Here is a 27,045-nt window from a genome sequence, read left to right on the forward strand (position 1 = left end):
ACAAAGGAGAGTACTTGCAGGCAAGGAGATGGGTTGAAGTGTGTATACTTTAATGCAAGAAGCATCAGGAATAAGGTGGGTAAATTGGGGCAGCAGGGTAGCATGGTGGTTAGCATAAATGCTTCACAGCTCCAGGGTCCCAGGTTCGATTCCCGGCTGGGTCACTGTCTGTGTGGAGTCTGCACGTCCTCTCCCTGTGTGCGTGGGTTTCCTCCGGGTGCTCCGGTTTCCTCCCACAGTCCAAAGATGTGCGGGTTAGGTGGATTGGCCATGCTAAATTGCCCGTAGTGTCCTAATAAAAGTAAGGTTAAGGGGGGGTTGTTGGGTTACGGTATAGGGTGGATACGTAGGTTTGAGTAGGGTGATCATGGCTCGGCACAACATTGAGGGCCGAAGGGCCTGTTCTGTGCTGTACTGTTCTATGTTCTATTTTTAAACTTAAGGCATGGATCGGTACTTGGGACTACGATGTGGTGGCCATCACGGAAACTTGGATAGAAGAAGGGCAGAAATGGTTGTTGGAGGTCCCTGGTTATAGATGTTTCAACAAGATTAGGGAGGATGGTAAAAGAGGCGGGGGGGGGGGGTGTGGCATTGTTAATTAGAGATAGTTTCACAGCTGCAGAAAGGCAGTTCGAGGGGGATCTGCCTACTGAGGTAATATGGGTCGAAGTTAGAAATAGGAAAGGAGCAGTCACCTTGTTGGGAGTTTTCTATAGGCCCCCCAATAGCAGCAGAGATGTGGAGGAACAGATTGGGAAACAGATTCTGGAAAGGTGCAGAAGCCACAGGGTAGTAGTCATGGGTGACTTCAACTTCCCAAACATTGAGTGGAAACTCTTTAGATCAAATAGTTTGGATGGGGTAGTGTTTGTGCAGTGTGTCCAGGAAGCTTTTCTAACACAGTATGTAGATTGTCCGACCAGAGGGGAGGCCATATTGGATTTAGTACTTGGTAATGAACCAGGGCAGGTGATAGATTTGTTAGTGGGGAAGCATTTTGGAGGTAGTGACCACAATTCTGTGACTTTCACTTTAGTTATGGAGAGGGATTGGTGCGTGCAACAGGGCAAGGTTTATAATTGGGGGAAGGGTAAATACAATGCTGTCAGACAAGAATAGAAGTGCAGAAGTTGGGAACATAGGCTGTCAGGGAAGGACACAAGTGAAATGTGGAACTTGTTCAAGGAACAGGTACTGCGTGTCTCTGATATGTATGTCCCTGTCAGGCAGGGAAGAGATGGTCGAGTGAGGGAACCATGGTTGACAAGAGAGGTTGAATGTCTTGTTAAGAGGAAGAAGGAGACTTATATAAGGCTGAAGAAACAAGGTTCAGACAGGGCGCTGGAGGGATACAAGTTAGCCAGGAGGGAACTGAAGAAAGGGATTAGGAGAGCTAAGAGAGGGCATGAAAAATCTTTGGCGGGTAGGATCAAGGAAAACCCCAAGGCCTTTTACACATATGTGAGAAATATGAGAATGACTAGAGCGAGGGTAGGTCCGATTAAGGACAGTAGCGGGAGATTGTGTATTGAGTCTGAAGAGATAGGAGGGTTTCTTGAACAAGTATTTTTCTTCAGTATTTACAAACGAGAGGGGCCATGTTGTTGGAGAGGACAGCGTGAAGCAGACTGATAAGCTTGAGGAGATACTTGTCAGGAAGGAAGATGTGTTGCGCGTTTTGAAAAACTTGAGGATAGACAAGTCCCCCGGGCCTGACGGGATATATCCAAGGATTCTATGGGAAGCAAGAAATGAAATTGCAGAGCCGTTGGCAATGATCTTTTCGTCCTTGCTGTCAACAGGGATGGTACCAGAGGATTGGAGAGTGGCGAATGTCGTGCCCCTGTTCAAAAAAGGAAATAGGGATAACCCTGGGAATTACAGGCCAGTTAGTCTTACTTCGGTGGTAGGCAAAGTAATGTAAAGGCTACTGAGGGATAGGATTTCTGAGCATCTGGAAAGGCATTGCTTGATTAGGGATAGTCAGCACGGATTTGTGAGGGGTAGGTCTTGCCTTACAGGTCTTATTGACTTCTTTGAGGAGGTGACCAAGCATGTGGATGAAGGTAAAGCAATGGATATAGTGTACATGGATTTTAGTAAGGCATTTGATAAGGTTCCCCATGGTAGGCTTATGCAGAAAGTAAGGAGGCATGGGATAGTGGAAAATTTGGCCAAATAACAAACTGGCTAACTGATAGAAGACAGAGAGTGGTGGTGGATGACAAATATTCAGCCTGGAGCCCAGTTATCAGTGGCGTACCGCAGGGATCAGTTCTGGGTCCTCTGCTGTTTGTGATTTTCATTAACAACTTGGATGAGAGAGTTGAAGGGTGGGTCAGTAAATTTGCAGATGATACGAAGATTGGTGGAGTTGTGGATAGTGAGGAGGGCTGTTGTCGGCTTCAAAGAGACATAGATAGAATGCAGAGCTGGGCTGAGAAGTGGCAGATGGAGTTTAACCCTGAAAAGTGTGAGGTTGTCCATTTTGGAAGGACAAATATGAATGCGGAATACAGGGTTAATGGTAGGGTTCTTGGCAATGTGGAGGAGCAGAGAGATCTTGGGGTCTATGTTCATAGATCTTTGAAAGTTGCCACTCAAGTGGATAGAGCTGTGAAGAAGGCCTATGGTGTGCTAGCATTCATTAGCAGAGGGATTGAATTTAAGAGCCGTGAGGTGATGATGCAGCTGTACAAAACCTTGGTCAGGCCACATTTGGAGTACTGTATGCAGTTCTGGTCATCTCATTTTAGGAAGGATGTGGAAGCTTTGGAAAAGGTGCAAAGGAGATTTACCAGGATGTTGCCTGGAATGGAGAGTAGGTCATACGAGGAAAGGTTGAGGGTGCTAGGCCTTTTCTCATTAGAACGGAGAAGGATGAGGGGCGACTTGATAGAGGTTTATAAGATGATTAGGGGAATAGATAGAGTAGACAGTCAGAGACTTTTTCCCCGGGTGGAACACACCATTACAAGGGGACATAAATTTAAGATAAATGGTGGAAGATATAGAGGGGATGTCAGAGGTAGGTTATTTACCCAGAGAGTAGTGGGGGCATGGAATGCACTGCCTGTGGAAGTAGTTGAGTCGGAAAAGTTAGGGACCTTCAAGCGGCTATTGGATAGGTACATGGATTAGGGTAGAATAATGGAGTGTAGGTTAACTTCTTAAGGGCAGCACGGTAGCATTGTGGATAGCACAATTGCTTCACAGCTCCAGGGTCCCAAGTTCGATTTCGACTTGGGTCGCTGTCTGTGTGGAGTCTGCACATCCTCCCCGTGACTGCGTGGGTTTCCTCCGGGTACTCCGGTTTCCTCCCACAGTCCAAAGATGTGCAGGTTGGGTGGATTGGCCATGAAAAATTGTCCAAAATTCTATGATTAACCTAGGACAAAAGTTCGGCGCAACATCGTGGGCCGAAGGGCCTGTTCTGTGCTGTATTTCTCTATCTCTATCTCTAAATGAGTGTGGAGGCTATTGCGCAATGCCAGTCAACATAATCTCATCTGGTTAATCATGGTTTACCAATAAGAGCTATCTAGTGATCTTCTTCCCCAAAAATGTTTGTAAAGAACTGTGTTTCGACAAAATGGCATAATAGTCAGGATACAATTATCAGACTTCCGCTGTTGCCCATTATTAACTTTACTCTGGGTCAGATTCCATTCGGATTTCTGAGCAGATAATCCAGGTTGACCTTTCAGTGTCACACTGAGGGCTGTATGTATTTCAGATGAGGTTGAACTCTGGAGAGGGGCCGGGTGCTGGGTGGTGGGGGTGGATGGCGGGGGGAGGGGGGGGGGCGTGGTAAGGGGGCCTGGAGTCTCTGTCGTTTTCCCACCATCATGTAATTCGACAAGGAAGCGAAGGGCTGCCATTGGCCAATCAAACCACTTTTGTGACCAGTTAAGGCCTCTTCCTCCCATTGTCTTTATTTTCCCAGCAGGAGGGAGACCTCCAAGGCCGAGGGAGATGCCATGGTGAAACCTGGTCTTCTCTGGTATCTATATTAGCTAACCAGGCCATTTCCATATACATCAAATCAATCAGGTTAATGGAAGAATGATAGGGCCAGTCTCACCTTTGCCAAATCTGTCAGCAGGTACCTCTTACCTGTGACTGGATTTACCAGCGTATCAGAATTGGAGCCATTCCATTTTGTTTTTAATCTCTAATGAAGCCTTTTTACAAATACACACTATTTCCCAGCTTGCAAAACGTCACCAGGGATATTAAATGGCTGTTTTGTACTTTCAAATTTTACATCTTTTAGATTGCAATATTGTTGGCTGGGAGTTTCGTGTTTAAAAAGCACAGTTGACAAATAGAATACGGACTGTTAAGGTTTTGCAGGAAAGGTTACTTGACTGTATAAAATGATGACTGTATAAAATAGATAGAGTAGACAGGGAGAACCTTTCCCCTTGGTGGAGGGATCAGTGACCAGGGGGCAGAGATTTAAGGTGAGGGGCGGGAGGTTTAGAGGGGATGTGAGGAAAGCCTTTTTCACCCAGAGGGTGGTGGGAGTTTGGAACTCGCTGCCTGAAAGGGGGGGGTGGAGGCAGAGACCCTCATAACATTAAAGAAATATTTAGATGTGCACTTGCGATCCCAGGACAGACACGGCTATGGGCCAAGTGCTGGGAAATGAGATTAGAATAGTTAGGTGGTTGTTTTTGACTGGCACAGATGCAATGGGCTGAAGGGCCTTCTCTGTGATGTAGACCCCCATGCCTCTATGAATTGACCATGCTGCTTAGACATTACAATGGGAGTGTGTATAGCCTGTGTTTCAATCAATGATTCCTTTTAATCATACTTTGCACTTTCCAATTGGGGCTCAGGGGTCGGGTGGAATAAGATGTTTATGATTTGGTGCCATGAAGTGTCACACCAGTAAGATCATGATTGAGAATACAGACTGTGTACAGTATTCTCATTCATGATGTCACTGAAATTGAACCATAAAATGCCAGCATAATGTGAATGAAAGCCACAAGTGAGTTAAAAAACTTTTCCACTCAAAATAATCTCAAGGCAATTCAATGAAACACAACGTGCTGAATTCTCCATCGGCGGGATTCTCCATGCTGCCGGCAGCACACTCACTCCCGCAGATTTCCCTGCGGCGTGGGATTGCCCACAATGGGAAACCCATTGTCCGGCTGCCGGGATGGAGAATCTCGCCTGTACTTTTATACATAACGATACAGATTGAGAAAGGCTGAAATACCACAGCTCAGCACCACAGACAGCTGCACCCAACTCACATCAAAAAATGTATTCTTTGTTTTAAAGGCAAAAAAGAATCTGGAGAAATCAAGAGCACAAACAACGCTGTGGAGGTAAGGAGCTGCTGCTTTGGACAGACCTGTCTTTCTGCTTCATAGTCACCTACAGTTTAATATAAAAAACACAGAACTGACATTGCCCTTTAACTCCATCAGTAACACATAACTGGTTTGGTACAATTTGAAACCTGAGATTATAAAAGTAAGCAATGTCATCGTAGCCACAAAGAATGTTGGCTTCCTGTGTCCATTTCCCCTTTCCACTCTCATTATTTTTTTTTATTTTTTTTTAAAATAATTTTTATTGAAAAATTTTGAATTTATACAACAATAACGCACCATAGTAAAATACCAAAAATAACAATAATATTAACAATCATAAACATTCGCCCCACCTCCATGAACAACACAGCATTTTAACAACAACGCAAATTTCCATTCTCATTATTGACCATCAGTTCTGATAATCAATTGGGAAATGGTCAGACAGAGAAACAAACAGCCTGGTATGCTCAGGGAATTTAGTATTTTATATTCTCAGATTCTTGCCTTTATCCCCATTGCTTTCCAATTCACAATGCTGTGTGGCTCCAGTTCCCATCTTCTTTCTGTTATCTATAAAGATTGATAAATATTCCCACCTCTGTCTCCGATCTTTCCTTCAATTTGATTTTCTTCCCAGCACTTTATCCTCTATCCTCCAGGTGATGTGGCTCCTTTCCAGCATTTTCCCATTTCACTCCAGACCTTTCTCTCCAGGTTTGTTTTAGCTCCTCCCAAGTACACATTTCCCAGTCACCTCTCTGCCTCAAGGCTTTCATATCTCTTTGAGCTTCTGTGTCTCCCCCATTCTGTTACATCTCTCTTTAATGTATGTTATCTCTCCAAGTTTAAAGCAACATTATGGATGCACCTACTTCATAAACACCGCAATGGTTCACAAAGGCAGATCAAGGAAAACCTACAATATCCTCCAGCTCTTCCAGGTTGATACCGCTTTCCAAGTGTGATTTATCTGACCCAGTTTAATTGTCTTGTACTTACAGATTCTCTCAGTTTGTTTCTATACTTCTCTAGATTCTTTGTCTTTCCTAGTTTGCTTATCTCTTACTCGGTGTTTATCTGGCTCTGTAACATCATCGGCTATCTTCTCCCTAATTGTTTCTTTGAAATATACATTTCTCTTCCACAACAGTACTTCCCCACATCCAATCCCCCCTCACCATTATTCTCTTCCCCCTAAATTATTCACCTTCTCTCTTCCTGACTGCTCCTCCCATCATTCACCTTGTTTTTCTCCAGAGCAGTAATGTTGTATTCTCTATAACCATATCCATCTCATCCCCAAAATTCTCTTCCAATGCTTTTTTTCTTAGAATTTACAGTGCAGAAGGAGGCCATTCAGCCCATCGAGTCTGCACCGGCTCTTGGAAAGAGCACCCCACCCAAGGTCAACACCTCCACCCTATCCCCATAACCCAGTAACCCCACCCAACACTAAGGGCAATTTTGGACACTGAGGGCAATTTATCATGGCCAATCCAACTAATCTGCACATCTTTGGACTATGGGAGGAAACCGGAGCACCCGGAGGAAACCCACGCACACACGGGGAGGATGTGCAGACTCCGCACAGACAGTGACCCAAGCCGGGAATCGAACCTTGGACCCTGGAGCTGTGAAGCAATTGTGCTATCCACAATGCTACCGTGCTTTCTACTTTGCAGTTTCCTCCCCTCTTGAATCTCCTTATCTCCTCACTTTAATTGTTTCTTCCCACTTTCCTCTGAATATCCAACACGCTGGTTTACTCCTTACCAATATCTGTGACATGTTCTTCACTTCCATCCTCACAGCTGTCCAAGTGTCTGTTCTGCTTTCTCAGCCTCTCTTTTCCTCCTCTGGTTAACATTCCCCACCAGGTTGGGTTTCTCCTCACTAATCTGCTTATTCTTAATAACCTGCTTCTTTCTTTCTCAAAGTTATCAATTTCTCCTTCAACTTGTTTCTCCCTTTGAGAAGTCTCACCAGAAATCCACTCTTTTGATTTCCTCTCTCACAAATCCTCTTTCACTGTCACGTTAAGAGTGTTCCTCCTGAACCAGCGCCTCTCTGAGCATGTGTCTGTCTTCACAATGTTTAATATCTCTTCTAGTTTGTTATAACGCCGATAACGGTGCCCAGTCCCTTTCCCAAGTTACTTCACTATTCTCTCGGTCCTATTTCGACATTGTTACTTCAGATTAAGCAAGGACGGGGAATATAAAATTACATTAGTGATTCAAACGCAATTAGATGTAGAATGTAGATTGATAGTTGGTTTATTCACTAAGTGAATGTGTTTGGAATAATCATTAAAACAAAGTAGTTGAGACAAAAGCAACAGATACAGTTTGATCACAGCTGCATTCTTAATAATAATAATAATCTTTATTGTCACAAGTAGTCTTACATTAACGCTTACATTAATTACATTAACGCAATGAAGTTACTGTGAAAAGCCCCCAGCCACCACATTCTGGCACCTGTTCAGGTACACAGAGGGAGAATTCAGAATGTCCAATTCACCCAACAAGCACGTCTTTCAGGATCTGTGGGAGGAAACTCAGGCAGACATGGGAAGAACGTGTAGACTCCACACAGACAGTGACCCAAGCCGGGAATCAAACCTGGGACCCTGATGCTCTGAAGCAACAGTGCTACCCATTGTGCTACCGTGATACCCATTCTGCAGTTAAATTCTAAGAATGAACATTATTACCCCAGATTTAAGGTTGAGCATTAGCTCCACTGTCTTTGTGTCTTTGCTTTTTAAACTTCCTGAATGCATTCTACCTAATAGTTCTAGGGATGTAGAGGAAAGGATGGCGAAGATGATTCTGGAAAAGAGCGAAAGTAACAGGGTAGTTGTTATGGGAGACTTTAACTTTCCAAATATTGACTGGAAAATATATAGTTCGAGTACATTAGATGGGTCATTCTTTGTACAATGTGTGCAGGAGGGTTTCCTGACACAATATGTTGACAGGCCAACAAGAGGCGAGGCCACATTGGATTTGGTTTTGGGTAATGAACCAGGCCAGGTGTTAGATCTGGAGGTAGGTGAGCACTTTGGAAACAGTGACCACAATTCGGTGACCTTTACGTTAGTGATGGAAAGGGATAAGTATACCCCGCAGGGCAAGAGTTATAGCTGGGGGAAGGGCAATTATGATGCCATTAGACATGACTTAGGATGTGTTGGTTGGAGAAGTAGGCTGCAAGGGTTGGGCACACTGGATATGTGGAGCTTGTTCAAGGAACAGCTATTGCATGTTCTTGATAAGTACGTACCAGTCAGGCAGGGAGGAAGGGGTCGAGCGAGGGAACCGTGGTTTACCAAAGAAGTGGAATCTCTTGTTAAGAGGAAGAAGGAGGCCTATGTGAAGATGAGGCGTGAAGTTTCAGTTGGGGCGCTTGATATTTACAAGGAAGCGAGGAAGGATCTAAAGAGAGAGCTGAGACGAGCAAGGAGGGGACATGAGAAGTCTTTGGCAGGTAGGATCAAGGAAAACCCAAAAGCTTTCTATAGGTATGTCAGGAATAAAAGAATGACTAGGGTAAGAGTAGGGCCAGTCAAGGACAGTGGTGGGAAGTTGTGTGTGGAGGCTGAGGAGATAAGCGAGATACTAAATGAATACTTTTCGTCAGTATTCACTCAAGAAAAAGATAATATTGTGGAGGAGAATGCTGAGACCCAGGCTATTAGAATAGATGGCATTGAGGTGCGTAGGGAAGAAGTGTTGGCAATTCTGGACAAGGTGAAAATAGATAAGTCCCCGGGGCCGGATGGGATTTATCCTAGGATTCTCTGGGAAGCCAGGGAAGAGATTGCTGAGCCTTTGGCTTTGATTTTTAGGTCATCATTGGCTACAGGAATAGTGCCAGAGGACTGGAGGATAGCAAATGTGGTCCCTTTGTTCAAGAAGGGAAGTAGAGATAACCCCGGTAACTATAGGCCGGTGAGCCTAACGTCTGTGGTGGGTAAAGTCTTGGAGAGGATTATAAAAGATACGATTTATAATCATCTAGATAGGAATAATATGATTAGGGACAGTCAGCATGGTTTTGTGAAGGGTAGGTCATGCCTCACAAACCTTATCGAGTTCTTTGAGAAGGTGACTGAACAGGTAGACGAGGGTAGAGCAGTTGATGTGGTGTATATGGATTTCAGTAAAGCGTTTGATAAGGTTCCCCACGGTCGTCTATTGCAGAAAATATGGAGGCTGGGGATTGAGGGTGATTTAGAGATGTGGATCAGAAATTGGCTAGTTGAAAGAAGACAGAGAGTGGTAGTTGATGGGAAATGTTCAGAATGGAGTTCAGTTACGAGTGGCGTACCACAAGGATCTGTTCTGGGGCCGTTGCTGTTTGTCATTTTTATAAATGACCTAGAGGAGGGCGCAGAAGGATGGGTGAGTAAATTTGCAGACGACACTAAAGTCGGTGGAGTTGTAGACAGTGCGGAAGGATGTTGCAGGTTACAGAGGGACATAGATAGGCTGCAGAGCTGGGCTGAGAGGTGGCAAATGGAGTTTAATGTGGAGAAGTGTGAGGTGATTCACTTTGGAAAGAATAACAGAAATGCGGAATATTTGGCTAATGGTAAAATTCTTGGTAGTGTGGATGAGCAGAGGGATCTCGGTGTCCATGTACATAGATCCCTGAAAGTTGCCACCCAGGTTGATAGGGTTGTGAAGAAGGCCTATGGTGTGTTGGCCTTTATTGGTAGAGGGATTGAGTTCCGGAGCCATGAGGTCATGTTGCAGTTGTACAAAACTCTAGTACGGCCGCATTTGGAGTATTGCGTACAGTTCTGGTCGCCTCATTATAGGAAGGACGTGGAAGCTTTGGAACGGGTGCAGAGGAGATTTACCAGGATGTTGCCAGGTATGGAGGGAAAATCTTATGAGGAAAGGCTGATGGACTTGAGGTTGTTTTCGTTAGAGAGAAGAAGGTTAAGAGGTGACTTAATAGAGGCATACAAAATGATCAGAGGGTTAGATAGGGTGGACAGCGAGAGCCTTCTCCCGCGGATGGAGGTGGCTAGCACGAGGGGACATAGCCTTAAATTGAGGGGTAATAGATATAGGACAGAGGTCAGAGGTGGGTTTTTTACGCAAAGAGTGGTGAGGCCGTGGAATGCCCTACCTGCAACAGTAGTGAACATGCCAACATTGAGGGCATTTAAAAATTTATTGGATAAGCATATGGATGATAAGGGCATAGTGTAGGTTAGATGGCCTTTAGATTTTTTCCATGTCGGTGCAACATCGAGGGCCGAAGGGCCTGTACTGCGCTGTATCGTTCTATGTTCTATTCCACCTTCTTTATCCTCTTGTCTATATTATTCCTCAGTTTCTGCTGCACCCTTATTTCTCCACTGATCCTCATTTTTCAGCTCATTTCTCTCCTTCTCCCAAGACTATTGACAAATGTCTTCATCTCCTTCGTGGTATCGTCATAACTAAGAACTGCAAGGCTTAATGAAATGTCTAGAGTAGCCACTAGAGGATAGAAATATACGGCAATGATGCTAAGCCTTGTGGGTGAGAGTAGTCTCACTGACAGGTGGCAAATGGAGTTCAATGCAGAAAAGTGAGGTGATTCATTTTGGAAGGAGTAACAGGAATACAGAGTACTGGGCTAATGGTAAGATTCTTGGTCGTGTGGATGAGCAGAGTGATTTCAGTGTCCATATACATAGATCCCTGAAAGTTACCACCCAGGTTGAGAGGGTTGTTAAGAGGCCTTACAGTGTGTTAGCTTTTATTGGTAGAGGAATTGAGTTTTGGAGCCATGAGGTCATGTTGCAGCTGTACAAAACTCTGGTGCGGCCGCATTTGGAGTATCGCATGCAATTCTGGTCGCCGCATTATAGGAAGGATGTGGAAGCATTGGAAAGGGTGCAGAGGAGATTTACCAGGATGTTGCCTGGTATGGAGGGAAGATCTTATGAGGGAAGGCTGAGGGACTTGAGGCTGTTTTCGTTAGAGAGAAGAAGGTTAAGAGGTGACTTAATTGAGGCATACAAGATGATCAGAGGATTAGATAGGGTGGACAGTGAGAGCCTTTTTCCACGGATGGTGATGTCTAGCATGAGGGGACATAGCTTTAAATTGAGGGGAGATAGATATAGGACAGATGTCAGAGGTAGGTTCTTTACTCAGAGAGTAGTAAAGGCGTGGAATGCCCTGCCTGCAACAGTAGTAGACTCGCCAACATTAAGGGCATTTAAATGGTCATTGGATAGGCATATGGACGATAAGGGAATAGTGTAGATGGGCTTTAGAGGGGTTTCACTGGTCGGCGCAACATCGAGGGTCGAAGGGCCTATACTGCGCTGTAATGTTCTATGTTCTATGTCTCGGAGTTAGCTGGAGACAGTCAGGAGTATTATTAATGTGAGTTAGAGTAGATCATAGTTTATACCAGTATCACGATTGGTTGTAGATGAGTGTAGTTTATATGTTAACAATCAGCTGTGTATTATTTAGAAGCACGTGTCAAATCCAAGTTAGTGGTGTTAATAAATTTTTAGCTTTGTTTAAGTTGAAGCTATTTTGTGGTCTTTCTGAACATATGCCAACTATCCTGAATTAAGTAACACAAAGAACACCGCGTTCTTCCCAATGTTTCCAATCACAGACTGATTTTCTTTTTTCTTGTCATCAGTAATATTCGAATACCTTCCACCTTACATCTTCCTTCCAGAACTTACTCTTAGTTGAAGAGAAAATAGGTGGAAATCATCTAAGTCCTCCCCCTCACACTATTGTTCCTTTCCTTGTCTATACTTTTCATATATCTGTCAACCATTCGCTCTCCTTGTAACTTGCTTTGATATTTTGCACAGCTCCTTACTTCCCATTCACATTAGTTATCTTATCTTCATGTTGTTTCTGTAGCTCAATATTGCCTTTCCATCAGCCTATTTATGTTCCTGATCTTCAACGTTTATCTTTCTGCCGCAATGCTTTCCCATATCTGCTCTTTCAGTTTAACTGTCTTCTTTCCACCATTTACTCACTCAAGTTGTGGATTTTTCTCTTTTTTCACTGCAATATCCATTTGCTGGCATGATTTTCAATATTTGGATGTTTTCCTATCGCGCTCTGGTTTCTTGCTAATTCTCACCCTTTTCTCTCCCAGCTGATTTGTGGCACCACCATTGTTCACCAGTCTCTAACTTATTCATTATTATTGAGCAATAACATCCTTTCAGTCGGACTGTTTTTCATCAATGCTCTCAGTCATTCTCATCTTTTTCTTCTTTCCTCATAGTTATAGTTGTTTATATCACTGGGAGCTTCAGGAAGCTCAATAGACTCTTTCATGTCCTAGTTTCTTTCTCACTTAACACTTCACAGCCTCATTTTAAGATGCATTTCCTCCCTCAGCTTTCTCTCCTCCTGGGGCAGCACAGTGGGGCAGTGGGTTAGCCCTGCAGCCTCACGGCGCTGAGGTCCCAGGTTCGATCCCGGCTCTGGGTCACTGTCCGTGTGGACTTTGCACATTCTCCCCATATTTTCATGGGTTCCGCCCCCACAACCCAAAGATGTGCAGAGTAGGTGGATTGGCCACGTTAAATTGCCCCTTAATTGGACAAAATTAATTGGGTATTCTAAATTTAAAAAAAAACTTTATCTCCTCTTCAATACCCCTATCAATCTCCTAATGTGGTTATTCTTATCCTGGGTTCAGGTCAATAGTGCAGCATCAACGCTTCAAATGCTTCTAGTTATTCTGTTGCCCAATTTGGATGTAGTGCTAAGTGTTACAAGTATCTACATTTTCAAACTGAAAGAGATGCAAGAAATTATGTTGAAGGAAGCAAAGAAGAATACTATTAATCAATTTTTAAGAGACTGAAATGGCCTGCTGAATTTTACGCTGAGTCACCTATTTACTATTTTGTCACCCGATGGTTTACAATCTTTATGAATATAAAGAATGTGTGTTTGTTTGTGGGAAGATGGGTCACATGTATGTCTGTGAATAAGGGTATGCATGCCTGATAGAAACATCTATAATATGGACTTGATTTACTAGAGATTGAATCAATACTTTCTTCTTATATATAACCTTGATCCAATTAATTTCAGATATAACATTAGTAAAGCTAGAGCCTTCATGACTGTTAGACTATAAGAATATAAATGATCAGGAGGAGGTCATGTGGCCCTTCGAGCGAGCTCTGCCATTAAAGAACATCATGGCTGACTTTCTACCTCAATTCCACTTTCCACCCTGTCTCCATATCCTGTTTAGCACAGGGCTAATTCGCTGGCTTTGAAAGCAGACCAAGCAGGCCAGCAGCACCGTTTGATTCCCGTACCAGCCTCCCCGAACATGTGCCGGAATGTGGCGACTAGGGGCTTTTCACAGTAACTTAATTTGAAGCCTACTCGTGACAATAAGCGATTTTCATTTTTTGATATCCCTTGGTGTCTAAATCCCTAATGATCTCTTGGTTTTAGATTTTTTAAAATATAAATTTAGAAAAAAATATTTTTTATTTCCAATTAAGGGGCAATTTAGTGTGGCCAATCCACCTACCCTGCACATCTTTGTGTTGTGGGGGTGAAACAAATACAGACACGGGGACAATGTGAAAACTCCACACAGAGAGTGATCCAGGGCCGGGTCCTCAGCGCCGCAGTCCCAGTGCTAACCACTGCGCCACATGTAGGTTTTAGATAATTAGATATATCTATATGTCAATCGAGCAGCCACCTCTTGGCTGGGGAATTTTACCATTTTGGCACGAATTTGGCAAGTTAGTACATGAGCCTTCAGGGACCTCTGCGTTTACTGAAACAAGAATAAGAATCATTTGGACGGCATCCTACCCCACTTTGGCATACCCTTCACTTTCTAGTGTTTGTCCCCTTTACAGGTCGATCTGTCGCCAGGGTAAACAATCAGAGACCGGGATGGGGATCATCCCTGGGATGGTCAGGGAGACCGGGATGCAGGATCATCCGTGGGATGGTCAGGGAGACCGGGATGGGGGATCATCCCTGGGATGGTCAGGGAGACCGGGATGGGGGATCATCCCTGGGATGGTCAGGGAGACCGGGATGGGGGGATCATCCCTGGGATGGTCAGGGAGACCGGGATGGGGGAACATCCCTGGGATGGTCAGGGAGACCGGGATGGGGGGATCATCCCTGGGATGGTCAGGGAGACCGGGATGGGGGATCATCCTCGCAATCCCGGGTTTCCGTATCAGTTTGATCCTGGAGGCTGACTCGCTGTAAACCTGCATTGTACTTTAATGTAAATAAACATCGCAGTTGTTATTTAGCTAACTGGTGAATAGGAAATATTTCATCGATGATGAGAATATAAAAAACGGTCCCGGGGGGGGGGGGGAGAATCCATTTTCCCACACGGAATCGGGACCGGCACCGGGGGGGGGGGGGGGGGAGAATCCATTTTCCCACACGGAATCGGGACCGGCACCGGGGGGGGGGGGGGGGGGGGGGGGGGGGAGAATCCATTTTCCCACACGGAATCGGGACCGGCGCCGGGGGGGGGGGGAGAATCCATTTTCCCACACGGAATCGGGACCGTCGCTGGTTCCCCGATTCTGAGGGCCCTGAAGAGCGGCGTTCTCGGGGAGGACGCCGAGCTACCTGGGACCTACCTGGGGTCATTGCCAGGGGCCCACTCCGCCATTCTCCACCCCCGACTGGCCAAAGTCCCGACGGCGTGAAACTAATGTGCTCCAGCCGGTCGGGATACTCGCGTGGAGGCTGCGGACTCAGTCCGCGGCTGCCCTGGTCAGGGGTGGGCCGATCTGAGGGCAGGGGGGGCCTTATAGGCGGCCGGGGATTGTTTGTGTGGGGGTTGAGGATCGGGTGCGCGGCCGGTCGGGAGATTTATTTTTGGGTCCAGTTCCGCGGTCCGAGCCCACCATGAAACACAGCGAGGCCGCTGGTGGCCGCTGGGGGCCGCTGGAGGCCGCTGGCATGCGCAGCCTCTGACCCGGATTTGTGGGGCCCGTATCTGCAGCAAAAGCTGCGAGTTTAAGTCGGGTCCCTGCTCGCCCCCTGCAGGGCACGCGGTTACCGTTCCTTTCAGGCCAGTTTGTCTGGTGTGAATCTCCACCGTTTTGATGCCGGTGTGGGGACACAGTCCCAATAACGGAGAATCCAGCCCACTGGGCTACCTTGTTCAGCCCAATGAAATAGAAGAGGAGGCGAAGAGAAAGGCGGGACCCAGGCCTTCAATTTATTTGTTTATTTTTAATTATATATTCATTGAAGGCTTCTTTTATTGTGCATTAGTACAAGATATCCTAAAGATGCAACAAAACCCCAGGGTTTAGTATAGAACAGTATGATCATAATTTCACATGTACATATGGAGATAGCAAAAACATTTACAAATCATTCAAATTGTCAAACATCATAAACCTCGTCATTGTAATCAGCTCCTCCTTTCACACAGATACAGAAAGGGTAACAAAGGAGCAGGACTCTGGACAGAACCCACATCCCCCACACTCCCACAACACCAGAGGAACTAACAGCAAAGAGAAGGAAACAGTCCTCCCAGGATGTACAGCGTCTGTACCATCAAAACATAATCTCAAAATTCTTTTACTCCAAAATAACAAAAATACAAAGCAAAATACACAACGCCACTAGTTCTATTGGGCGTTTCTCATCCATAGCGAGGACTTAAGGCCCTGCCAACCACCTCTACACTAAACCATCAACTCACCACCCCTTTGTGGCAGTCCTCATCTTCTCTGAAAATAAAACAGATGGTACCACAGAAATGTACTCCTCGCTTTAAATGCAAGGATTGCACTATCCGCGAGAATCCTCAACCCACTCATCATAATCCCTAGTCGAGAAAAGGACGTCTCCAGCCACCAAGGCCTCCATCTCCCCACCACCGGACAACACTGCTGGAAAAACACCAGCAAGGGTACAAAGAGTGATCCTGATTTTTGCAGGAAAATTGCCTGTGTGCTCATCATATTCCCTTATCAGGATAAAGGACAACATCGCATAACCAGAAATAAAATCACAAGGGAACAAAGTTCAGAATTAATGGTGAACTTCAGGATAATATGCCATCCAAGGAGTGGGAAAAAACTAAAGCCATGACCGACTAATTGAGTAACAGCCAAGATCCACCCAGAGGTTCAGTAAAGTCTTAGCACCTCCGCCACGTAGTCATCCTGAGGCCCAGGTGAGCGGGAACTCAGATTTCGGCAGGTGGTGAAGACCCGTCACTCCCAAATGCCTCCAACTCTTCTCAATGATCACAGAGGTCAAGACAACGCAAGGCCTGCTGTCGGGGTCGCCAACCAACCTCTAGCCTCGAAGACCGAATTAAATATACTTCATCGAATTCAAGACCCCCAGCCCTCAGATCAATATTGTGAAAGCATGGCAGCCTGTTCTCAAACTCAGTCGGGTTCTTGTTGGGGTCCTGATCTCACGGACTCTCCATGTCTGGTTCCAACTCCCCAACTCAAACAGGATACTCGACACATTCAGGAGAATTTCCAAGGAAACCCTCTCATCTGCCAGGATTCTCATCTCCGCTTCATCCACCCTCTGCTGGACACCTCACAATTCTTCATTTAAAAAATTTTAAAAGATAAATTTAGAGTATCCAATTCATTTTTTCCAATTAAGGGGTAATTTAGCGTGGCCAATCCACGTACCCTGCACATCTTTGGGTTGTGGGGGTGAGGCCCATGCAGACATGGGGAGAATGTGTAAACTCCCCACGGACAGTGACCCAGAGCCGGGATCGAACCTGGGACCTCGGTGCCATGAGGCAGCAGGGCTAACCCACTGCACCATCATGCTGTCTCTCACAATTCTTCATGAGAAGAGAAAAGAAAATCGGTCTGTGATTGGAAACATTGTGAAGGAGATGAAAAAAATTGTCAATAGTATCGGGAGAAGGCGAGAAATAAGCTGAAAAATGACGATATGTGAAGTAAGGGTGCAGCAGAAACTGAGGAAGAATGTAGATAAGAGGATAAAGAAGACGGAATGCATTTAGGAACATGAAAAAGCAAAGACAGTGGAGCTAATCCTTAACCTTAAACCTGGAATAATAATGTCCCCACTGCCAGCGGAATGCCCCCCCCCCCCCCGCCCCCCCCCCCCCCCCCCCCGCCCCCCCCCCCCCCGCCGACTGTGGCGACGCCGGGCCATTCACAGCCACCACACCAGGTTCATGAAAGTTTAGAGGACACACACCCCACACTGTCGGGAAGTCGGCCCATCGGGGGCGGAGCATCATGGGAGGGCCTCAGGTGAAGTCCTGAGGCTGCCACAACGGCATGCGGCGTACTTCTTGAATACTCCGTTTTTGAAGGGGGCAGAGCATCGGAAAAGTCGATTTTGTCGTAAAAATAGATTCTTCAGTCGATCACAGAATGTGAATTTGCCGTCGGCAATTGGAGAATCCTACACACATGTCTCAATATGTCAATAAAAACTCCAAGGAATACCGACCCAATCTACTAGTTTGGGGGCCTATAGCCTAATCCCACTAGTGTATTCTTCCATTGTTATATCTTGGAATCCATATGGATTCTACATCTCCTACAAGATCATTTCTTGCTATTGTACTTAGTCCATCTCCTAATAACAAAGGTACCGCACCGCCCTTTCTTTCCCACCTGTCCAAACGGAAAGTCATACAACCCAGAATATTTACTTCCCAGCTTTGATCTCCTTATAACCACGTTCTGTAATGGCTGTAAGATCATACCCATTAATATGCATCGTCCCTTCATTTATTTTGTGCTGAATGCTATGCGCATTTAAGTAAACAACCATTAATTTTGCCTAGTTACCATTGTTTCCCTTTTTGACCCTATTTGCTGATTTTGTGCACCCTGTCCCTTCCTGTCACACTCTGGGTATCATTTTATTTATCTATTTATTTATTTTTCAATTTAGAGTACCCAATTATTTTTTTACAATTAAGGGCCAATTTAGCATGGCCAATCCACCTAGCCTGCACATCTTTGGGTTGTGGGGGTGAAACCCACGCAGACACGGGGAGAATGTGCAAACTCCACACGGACAGTGACCCAGAGCCGGGATTGAACCTGGGACCTCGGCGCCGTGAGGCTGCAGGGCTAACCCACTGCGCCACCGTGCTGCCCTCACTCTGGGTATTATTAGCTAACTAGTTGCCTTGTACCACAGTCATATCCTTCTGCTTTGTAAGTCTACATATCCCCCCCCTCCTGAAACCTCCCCCCCGCCCCCCCCCCCCTCTATTCAGTTTAAATCCCTCTCTACTTCCCTCGTATTGGGGTTTGTGAGAACACTGGTCCCAGCACAGTTCAGATGTAGACCGTCCCAATGTCACAGCCCCCATTTTCCCCTGTACTGATGCCGGTACCCCATGAACAGAAACCCAGGTCTTCCACATCAGTCTCTGAGCCGTGTATTCACCAGTCTCATTTTATGCACCCTGTGCCAATTTGTGTGTGGCTCAGCTAATAGTCCGCACTTTAGAACCTTGGAGGTTCTGTTGTTTAATTTAATACTCAGCTACCAAAGACTTACACTCAATGTTGTGGGACTCCCAACTTGCCACCATTGGTCTGTTCCTCCCCCACTTAACTAATCTCCCATATTTACCTCAACTCCTGAGTCTCACTGACTGCAGCTCGCACTCCGAGAAAGCTGCAACCTAGAGGCTTGATTTTAGTCTCTCAGCCTCTCCTGTTTCAGGAACTAGTCTGAACCAGTTACTGACTGCTCTAATTAACTCCCCTGGCTGGCTCCATCAGGAAACCTGGGCTGGATTCTCCGTCCCTGAAATCGTGTTCGGTGACGGGCGGAGAATCCATTTTGGTGCCAATATCGGGAGCGGTGCCGGTTTTTGAGTTCTCCCCCCCCTGCAAGGTGGTGTACTCTGGGAGTTGCCTGAGGTCTGCCTTGTGATGCTCCATCCCTGACCAGCCGAGTTCCCAACGGCGTGGGACTCTCATGGTCTCATCCGTCATGAAGTTAGTGTGGCAGCTGCGGACTCAGACCGGGACCACTACTTCCGCGGTCCGAGTCCATGGGCTGAGTCCGGCATCGAGCACAGCATGGTCGCTGCAGGCCGCTGCTATGCGCATACGCAGCCTCGGAACTGGAAGTGCTGAGGGCCGTATCGGCAGCTAGAGCCGCGTGCCGTACGCTGCCTCCCTGCTAGCCCCCAGCAAAACGGCGAATCGGTGGCCGTTTTGCGCCAGTTTTCCTGGCATAAAAGACCACCGTTTTCACGCCATCGTGGGGACTTTGTTTCCAAAACGGAGAAGTCAGCCCCCTCTGTTTGGGAGACTTGTTCTCCTGCCGGAGCTAAATTGGAATGATCTGGACTCACAAGTTAGGAAGCAATTCAGTTTCCCTCTATGCGTGGCGAGGAGTGGGAGGAATTCCTGAGGGAATCCCGCTATCGAGCCACCCGCTATAGCAAGGTACTGTGGCTGGCACCACCCCCCACGTGAATCATAAAGCAGCCACTACCCCGAGATTTTCTGGGTACCCCCCTTCCCCCAAGTACGGGTGTGACCCGACCCATTCCCCCCAGGGACCATCTAACTAAAGGGAGACTCCCCACAGAGGCCCCCTAACTAATGTAACCCCTTCCCCAAATATTCCCTAACTACCGGAACCACCCCCCCACCCCCCCTTCCCACAGACCCCCAGAAAAGAAACCCCAGATTGGAAGCTGGAGAGCAGGCCAGACGGGGCAGTGAAAAAAAAAATGATTGTTGTAACACTCACCTGGGAAATACACCTCTGGTTCAGACAGAGGAAGCAGCACATGTCAATTCCTGGAAAGAGAAACTAGTGACCTGTATTTAAACCCCTCAGATCCTTGGGCTGCAAGCCATTCATTAATTTCCCTCACTGGTCTGTGAATGACAGCATCCACAACACAGGTGTGAGCCTTGTTTCGTTCATCCTTTTCATGGTTCAATAACTCAGAAGTGCTCCACAAGGTTTACAAACATCAACTACTTCAAAGAGAGTTGAGTGCATTCCAATCACCTGCCCCTTCAGGCTTGAGTGAGTTTGAACTGCTGAGCTGGAAATTGACAGAACTTAACTCTCTTTAAAGTGGTTGAGGTTTGTGAAGATTACAGTTACAGCAATTCAGAGCTACTCATCCATGGAGACAGAATTCAGCGTTGGGCATTAGCTCCGTCCACCTGCGAATAAGCACTGACCTGGAACACATATTGCAAATGGGGATGCTCTTAGTTGCCTGCCTTTACCAGTGCAGCCCCTCCCTGAGCACCGCAGGAAGTTGTTGAATTTCTTGGACTCATTGCCACTTTTGTTGCAGAGAATCAAGTATTGGACTAGGAGAGATACGCTGTTGTCCAAAGTGAGACTGGGCCAATGAGCCAGTTTCTGAAGAATTTAACTGTAGTATATACGAGAGGATGAATTAAGTTGCGAAGATGTCATCATACTTTGTGGTGCTAGAATAGACATCGAAAGGGAGTTGCTCCTTGTTGAAGTGCACAATGCCATTTGGGTGTATCTGAAATGAAGATGCTCAGCCACCAGGAGTTACGCCTAGTGGCCTGACATCGATGCCAACACTGAGAGTTTGGTGAAGCACTGCGAACGGTGCCAAATACAACAAAGGTTGCCTGGGGCAACCTGACTGCACCCTTGGGAATGGCTGGGTCAGCCATGGGTACGGGTTCATGTTGATGATGTGGGGTCATTCTTGGGCACAATGTTCTTGCTCCTTGTTGATATCCATCCAAAGTGGATGGAAGTGTCTGAAACAAAGTCTATGCCACAATTGAGAAATTGCGTCAGTGTTTTGTGACCCACCTGTCGCTGAAGTCAGAGTGTCGGAAAGTGGAATAGTGTTCACGTGTGCCAAATTTCAAACTTCCACCTCCTTAAACGGTATCAAGCACATTCGGACAGCCCCTTCCCACCCAGCATCCAACATCCCACCTGAGTGAGCCATCCAAACCCTCAAGCTGGGCCTCAGGAATCAGTCAGCGGTGACTCTGGAGACCAGAATCTCACCATTGCTTCTGGGATGTAGAACCAGTCCCGCTCTATAACGGGACTGCCACAGGCAGTGTTGTTGATGGGCTGATGTGTTACCATCAGACTGAGTCTGGAGTTTCCAAATTTGCCAGGGAGGAGAGAGGGCAATCAGAGCAGTCAGAAGGAAAACCATGATTCAGGCAAATCAACAAGATGGTTTTCAGTGAATGTCAGAAACTTGCATCAAAAACAGGAACTTTGTCTTATGAAGTGGATGTACAAGGAAGAATTGTCCAGAAGCATGTGGACCATTTAGGAGGGTGAGAGCTGACCTAGCAGCCAGGATTGCCACCTGAAACAGGGCTGCCAGCAGTAAGCAATGATAATAATCTTTGTTGTCACAAGTAGGCTTACATTAACACTGCAGTGATGTTACTGTTAAAATACCCTAGTCACCACATTCCGGCTCCTGTTCGGGTACACAGAGGGAGAATTCAGAATATCCAATTGAAATGAAAATGAAATGAAAATCGCTTATTGTCACAAGTTGGCTTCAGATTAAGTTACTGTGAAAAGCCCCTAGTCGCCACCTTCCTGTGCCTGTTCGGGAAGGCTGGAACGGGAATTGAACCCACGCTGCTGGCATGCCTTGGTCTGCTTTCAAAGCCAGCGATTTAGCCCTGTGCTAAACCAGCCAACCTGTCCTAAACCAGCCAACCTAAATTTGCCTAACAGCGCGTCTTTCTGGACTGTGGGAGGAAACCGGAGCACCCGGAGGAAACCCACGCAGACACGGGGAGAACGTGCAGACTCCGCACAGACAGTGACCCAAGCCGGGAATCGAACCTGGGACCCTGGTGCTGTGAAGCAACAGTGCTAACCCCTGTGCTACCGTGCCACCAGTACTGAGTCAGCCTGTGACAGGTGAGTCTGTCGTCCCCATGGAAATGGATGAAGATGGGTTACCCATACCCGAGGAGATGCCGGGAGTCGTGGTTTCTGCAAAAGGCTCCCCAGTGGAAGGACCCCCGACAGAGGAGTTACTCGTCTTCACTGGAAATCGGAAACAACCCGAAAGGCTCCATTTAAAATGGATGGATTGCATGTGCTCAATATTTTAATTATGTGGATTAAATAACTGAATTTTTATCGATGTATAAAGTAACTTAGAGAGGGAGGGCTGTTGTGTTTGTCCCCTTTAAGGGGCGATCTGCCGAGAGGGTGACGTGACTTGAGTAACCAATCAGGGAGCAGGGTGGCATGACATCAGCAACCCCGGGTTTGTGTATCAGTTCAATCCTGACTGGCAGCCACGGGGCGCTGTCAACCTCGTCATTGTAGCTTTATGTAAATAAATGTTGCAGTTGTTATTTACCAAACTGTTGAACAGGAAAATTACAAAAATGTATAACGGCTTCATTATTGATGCATCATGATTATTCATGGCCAATCAGTTGAGAAAGTAGTTATATCCTGAAGCATTCTTTATTTGCAAAATATACTTTAGTCATAAAATATCAGAAAGAACATTGCAAACATTTCAAAATGGCCATCACTCAGAGTTCAGTAATATTCAGGTTTACACAGGCCATCTTGATAAAGTGCTTCTGCTGCTCTGAGCATGATGTGCCATTAACTGCAGAAATGATTTGGCCAGCGTTTGGATCAGGTATTCGGGTAGTCAGCTGATTGCTCAGCTTGTTTGAAAACCCCAACCAAATCTCCGACCACGAACGTTATCTTCAATTGACAAATCCATGAGCGAATCACACACTGTGCACTGGATAAACATGATAGAAACACAAAGAAAATGCTGAGAAGGTCCCTTTAACTACTCGAAATTCATCCATCCATAAAAATATTTCCACCCCCCCCCTCCCCTCCCCTACTGTATCAAACTCTTTGTTAAATGTTGCCAGGGTTTTATTTTTGTCGGATGCTCAGGTCTGTTCAATACAATGATCACCTCCTGCTGTGACAAACTTCCCCACATCATTCTGAAATTTGCCTTTCACTGATGTCAGCCTGCAGCTTCCTGTCTGGCTGCCAGTGTTTAATTTGAAATAACCAGATTCACTTTCTCTGTCACAATGGACCTTTGCAGAACTAAATGATCTGACATGTGGGAAATGTCAGTTGAAGGGAATTCAGGACCGGCATGTTCCTATGCGGAAGAAGGATAAATACGGCAAATTTCGGGAACCTTGGATAACGAGAGATATTGTAGGTCTCGTCAAAAAGGAAAAGGAGGCATTTGTCAGGGCTCGAAGGCTGGGAACAGACGAAGTCTGTGTGGAATATAAGGAAAGTAGGAAGGAACTTAAACAAGGGGTCAGAAGGGCTAAAAGACGTCATGAAAAGTCATTGGCAAATAGAGTTAAGGAAAATCCCAAGGCATTTTACACGTACATAAAAAGCAAGAGGGTAGCCAGGGAAAGGGTTGGCCCACTGAAGGACAGGGGAGGGAATCTATGTGAAATGAAATGAAATGAAAATCGCTTATTGTCACGAGTAGGCTTCAAATGAAGTTACTGTGAAAAGCCCCTAGTCGCCACATTCCGGTGCCTGTTCGGGAAGGCTGGTATGGGAATTGAACCGTGCTGCTGGTCTGCCTTGGTCTGCTTTCAAAGCCAGCGATTTAGCCCTGTGCTAAACCGCCCCTATGTGTGGAGCCAGAGGAAATGGGTGAGGTACTAAATGAATACTTTGCATCAGTGTTCACCAAAGAGAAGGAATTGGATGTAGAGTCTGGAAAACAGTGTATAGAACATTGAGATCCAAAAAGATGAGGTATTTGGGCGTCTTGAAAAATATTTAGGTAGATACGTCCCCAGGGCCGGATGGGATCTACCCCAGAATACTGAAGGAGGCTTGAGAGGAAATTGCTGAGGCCTTGACAAAAATCTTTGGATCCTCACTGTCTTCAGGTGATGTCCCGGAGGACTGGAGAAGAGCCAATATTGTTCCTTTGTTTAAGAAGGGTAGCAAGGATACTCCAGGGAACTACAGGCCGGTGAGCCTTACGTCAGTGGTAGGGAAATTACTGGAGAATTCTTCGAGACAGGATCTACTCCTATTTGGAAGCAAATGGACGTATTAGTGAGAGGCAGCATGGTTTTATGAAGGGGAGGTTGTGTCTCACTAACTTGATAGAGTTTTTTGAAGAGGTCACAACAATGATTGATGCAGGTAGGGCAGTGGATGTTAGAATATAGAACATAGAACATTACAGCGCAGTACGGGCCCTTCAGCCCTCGATGTTGCACCGACCTGTGAAACCATCTGAAGCCTATCTGACCTACACTATTCCATTTTCATCCATATGTCTATCCAGTGACCACTTAAATGCTCTTAAAGTTGGCGAGTCTACTACTGTTGCAGGCAGGGCGTTCCACACCCCTACTACTCTCTGAGTAAAGAAACTGCCTCTGACATCTGTCCTGTATCTACCACCCCTCAATTTAAAGCTATGTCCCCTTGTGTTGGTCATCACCATCCGAGGAAAAAGACTCTCACTGTCCACCCTATCCAACCCTCTGACTATCTTATATGTCTCTATTAAGTCACCTCTCAGCCTTCTCCTCTCTAACGAAAACAACCTCAAGTCCCTGAGCCTTTCCTCGTAAGACCTTCCCTCCATACCAGGCAACATCCTAGTAAATCTCCTCTGAACCCTTTCCAAAGCTTCCACATCCTTCCTATAATGTGGTGACCAGAACTGCATGCAGTACTCCAGGAGCGGCCGCACCAGAGTTATGTACAGCTGCAGCATGACCTTGTGGCTCCGAAACTCAATCCCCCTACTGATAAAGGCTAGCACACCATATGCCTTCTTAACAGCCCTATTAACCTGGGTGGCAATTTTCAGGGATTTATGTACCTGGATGCCGAGATCTCTCTGTTCATCTACACTACCAAGAATCTTGCCATTAGCCCAGTACTCTGCATTCCTGTTACTCCTTCCAAAGTGAACCACCTCACACTTTTCCGCATTAAACTCCATCTGCCACCTCTCAGCCCAGCTCTGCAGCTTATCTATGTCCCTCTGTATCCTATAACATCCTTCAGCACTATCCACAACTCCACCGACCTTCGTGTCATCTGCAAATTTACTAACCCATCCTTCTACACCCTCTTCCAGGTCATTTATAAAAATGACAAACAGCAGTGGCCCCAAAACAGATCCTTGCGGTACACCACTAGTAACTGAACTCCAGGATGAACATTTGCCATCAACCACCACCCTCTGTCTTCTTTCAGCTAGCCAATTACTGATCCAAACCGCTAAATCACCTTCAATCCCATACTTCCTTATTTTCTGCAATAGCCTACCATGGGGAACCTTATCAAACGCCTTACTGAAATCCATATACACCACATCAACCCCTTTACCCTGATCCACCTGTTTGGTCACCTTCTCAAAAAACTCAATAAGGTTTGTGAGGCATGACCTACCCTTCACAAAACCGTGTTAACTATCGCTAATCAACTTGTTCTTTTCAAGATGATTATAAACCCTATCTCTTATAACCTTTTCCAACATTTTACCCACAACCGAAGTAAGGCTCACAGGTCTATAATTACCAGGGTTGTCTCTACTCCCCTTCTTGAACAAGGGGACAACATTTGCTATCCTCCAGTCTTCCGGCACTATTCCTGTTGACAAAGACGACATAAAGATCAAGGACAAAGGCTCTGCAATCTCCTCCCTGGCTTCCCAGAGAATCCTAGGATAAATCCCATCTGGCCCAGGGGACTTATCTATTTTGACATTTTCCAAAATTGATAACACCTCCTCCTTTTGAACCTCAATTCCATCTAGCCTGGTCAACTGAACCTGAGTATTCTCCTCGACAACATTGTCTTTCTCCAGTGTAAACACTGATGAAAAATATCCATTTAACGCTTCTCCTATCTCCTCTGATTCCACACACAACTTTCCACTACTATCCTTGATTGGCCCTAATCTTACTCTAGTCATATGGACTTCAGTAAGGCCTTTGACAAGGTCCCTCATGGTAGACTGGGACAAAAGGTAAAGTCAGAGGCGAGCTGGCAAGGTGGATACAGAACTGGCTAGGTCATAGAAGGCAGAGAGTAGCAATGGAAGGGTGCTTTTCTGATTGGAGGGGTGTGAATAGTGGTGTTCCGCAGGGATCAGTGCTGGGACCTTTGCTGTTCGTAGTATATATAAATGATTTGGAAGAAAATGTAACTGGTCTGATTAGTAAGTTTGCGGACGACACAAAGGTTGGAGGAATTGCGGATAGTGATAAGCACTGTCAGAGGATACCACAGGATTTAGATCGTTTGGAGACTTGGGCAGAGAGATGGCAGATGGAGTTTAATCCAGACAAATGTGAGGTAATGAATTTTGGAAGGTCTAATGCAGGTAGGGAATATACAGTGAATGGTAGAACCCTCAAGAGTATTGACAGTCAGAGAGATCTAGGTGTACAGGTCCACAGGTCACTGAAAGGGGCAACACAGGTGGAGAAGGTAGTCAAGAAGGCATACGGCATGCTTGCCTTCATTGGCCGGGGCATTGAGTATAAGAATTGGCAAGTCATGTTGCAGCTGTATAGAACCTTGGTTAAGCCACACTTGGAGTATAGTGTTCAATTCTGGTCGCCACACTACCAGAAGAATGTGGAGGCTTTAGAGAGGGTGCAGAGGAGATTTACCAGGATGTTGCC

At 46.0% G+C, this 27,045-nt stretch overlaps 1 protein-coding gene across 3 annotated transcripts in view; it reads left to right on the forward strand.

Moving 5' to 3' along the window:
* LOC119955311 (IQ motif and SEC7 domain-containing protein 3-like) overlaps positions 1 to 27,045 on the forward strand; it is a 662,877-nt gene that overhangs the window by 612,073 nt on the left and 23,759 nt on the right. For 2 of the 3 annotated variants that reach the window (XM_038781397.1, XM_038781396.1), the window contains exon 13: positions 5,305 to 5,351. The exons of the other annotated variant lie outside the window; for it this stretch is intronic. In XM_038781397.1, the coding sequence (XP_038637325.1) occupies positions 5,305 to 5,351 (47 nt within the window). The remainder of the gene's footprint in view (positions 1 to 5,304; positions 5,352 to 27,045) is intronic. 3 annotated transcript variants of the gene reach the window in all.

Source organism: Scyliorhinus canicula, chromosome 20 (assembly GCF_902713615.1).
Source record: "Scyliorhinus canicula chromosome 20, sScyCan1.1, whole genome shotgun sequence".
NCBI lineage: Eukaryota > Metazoa > Chordata > Chondrichthyes > Carcharhiniformes > Scyliorhinidae > Scyliorhinus > Scyliorhinus canicula.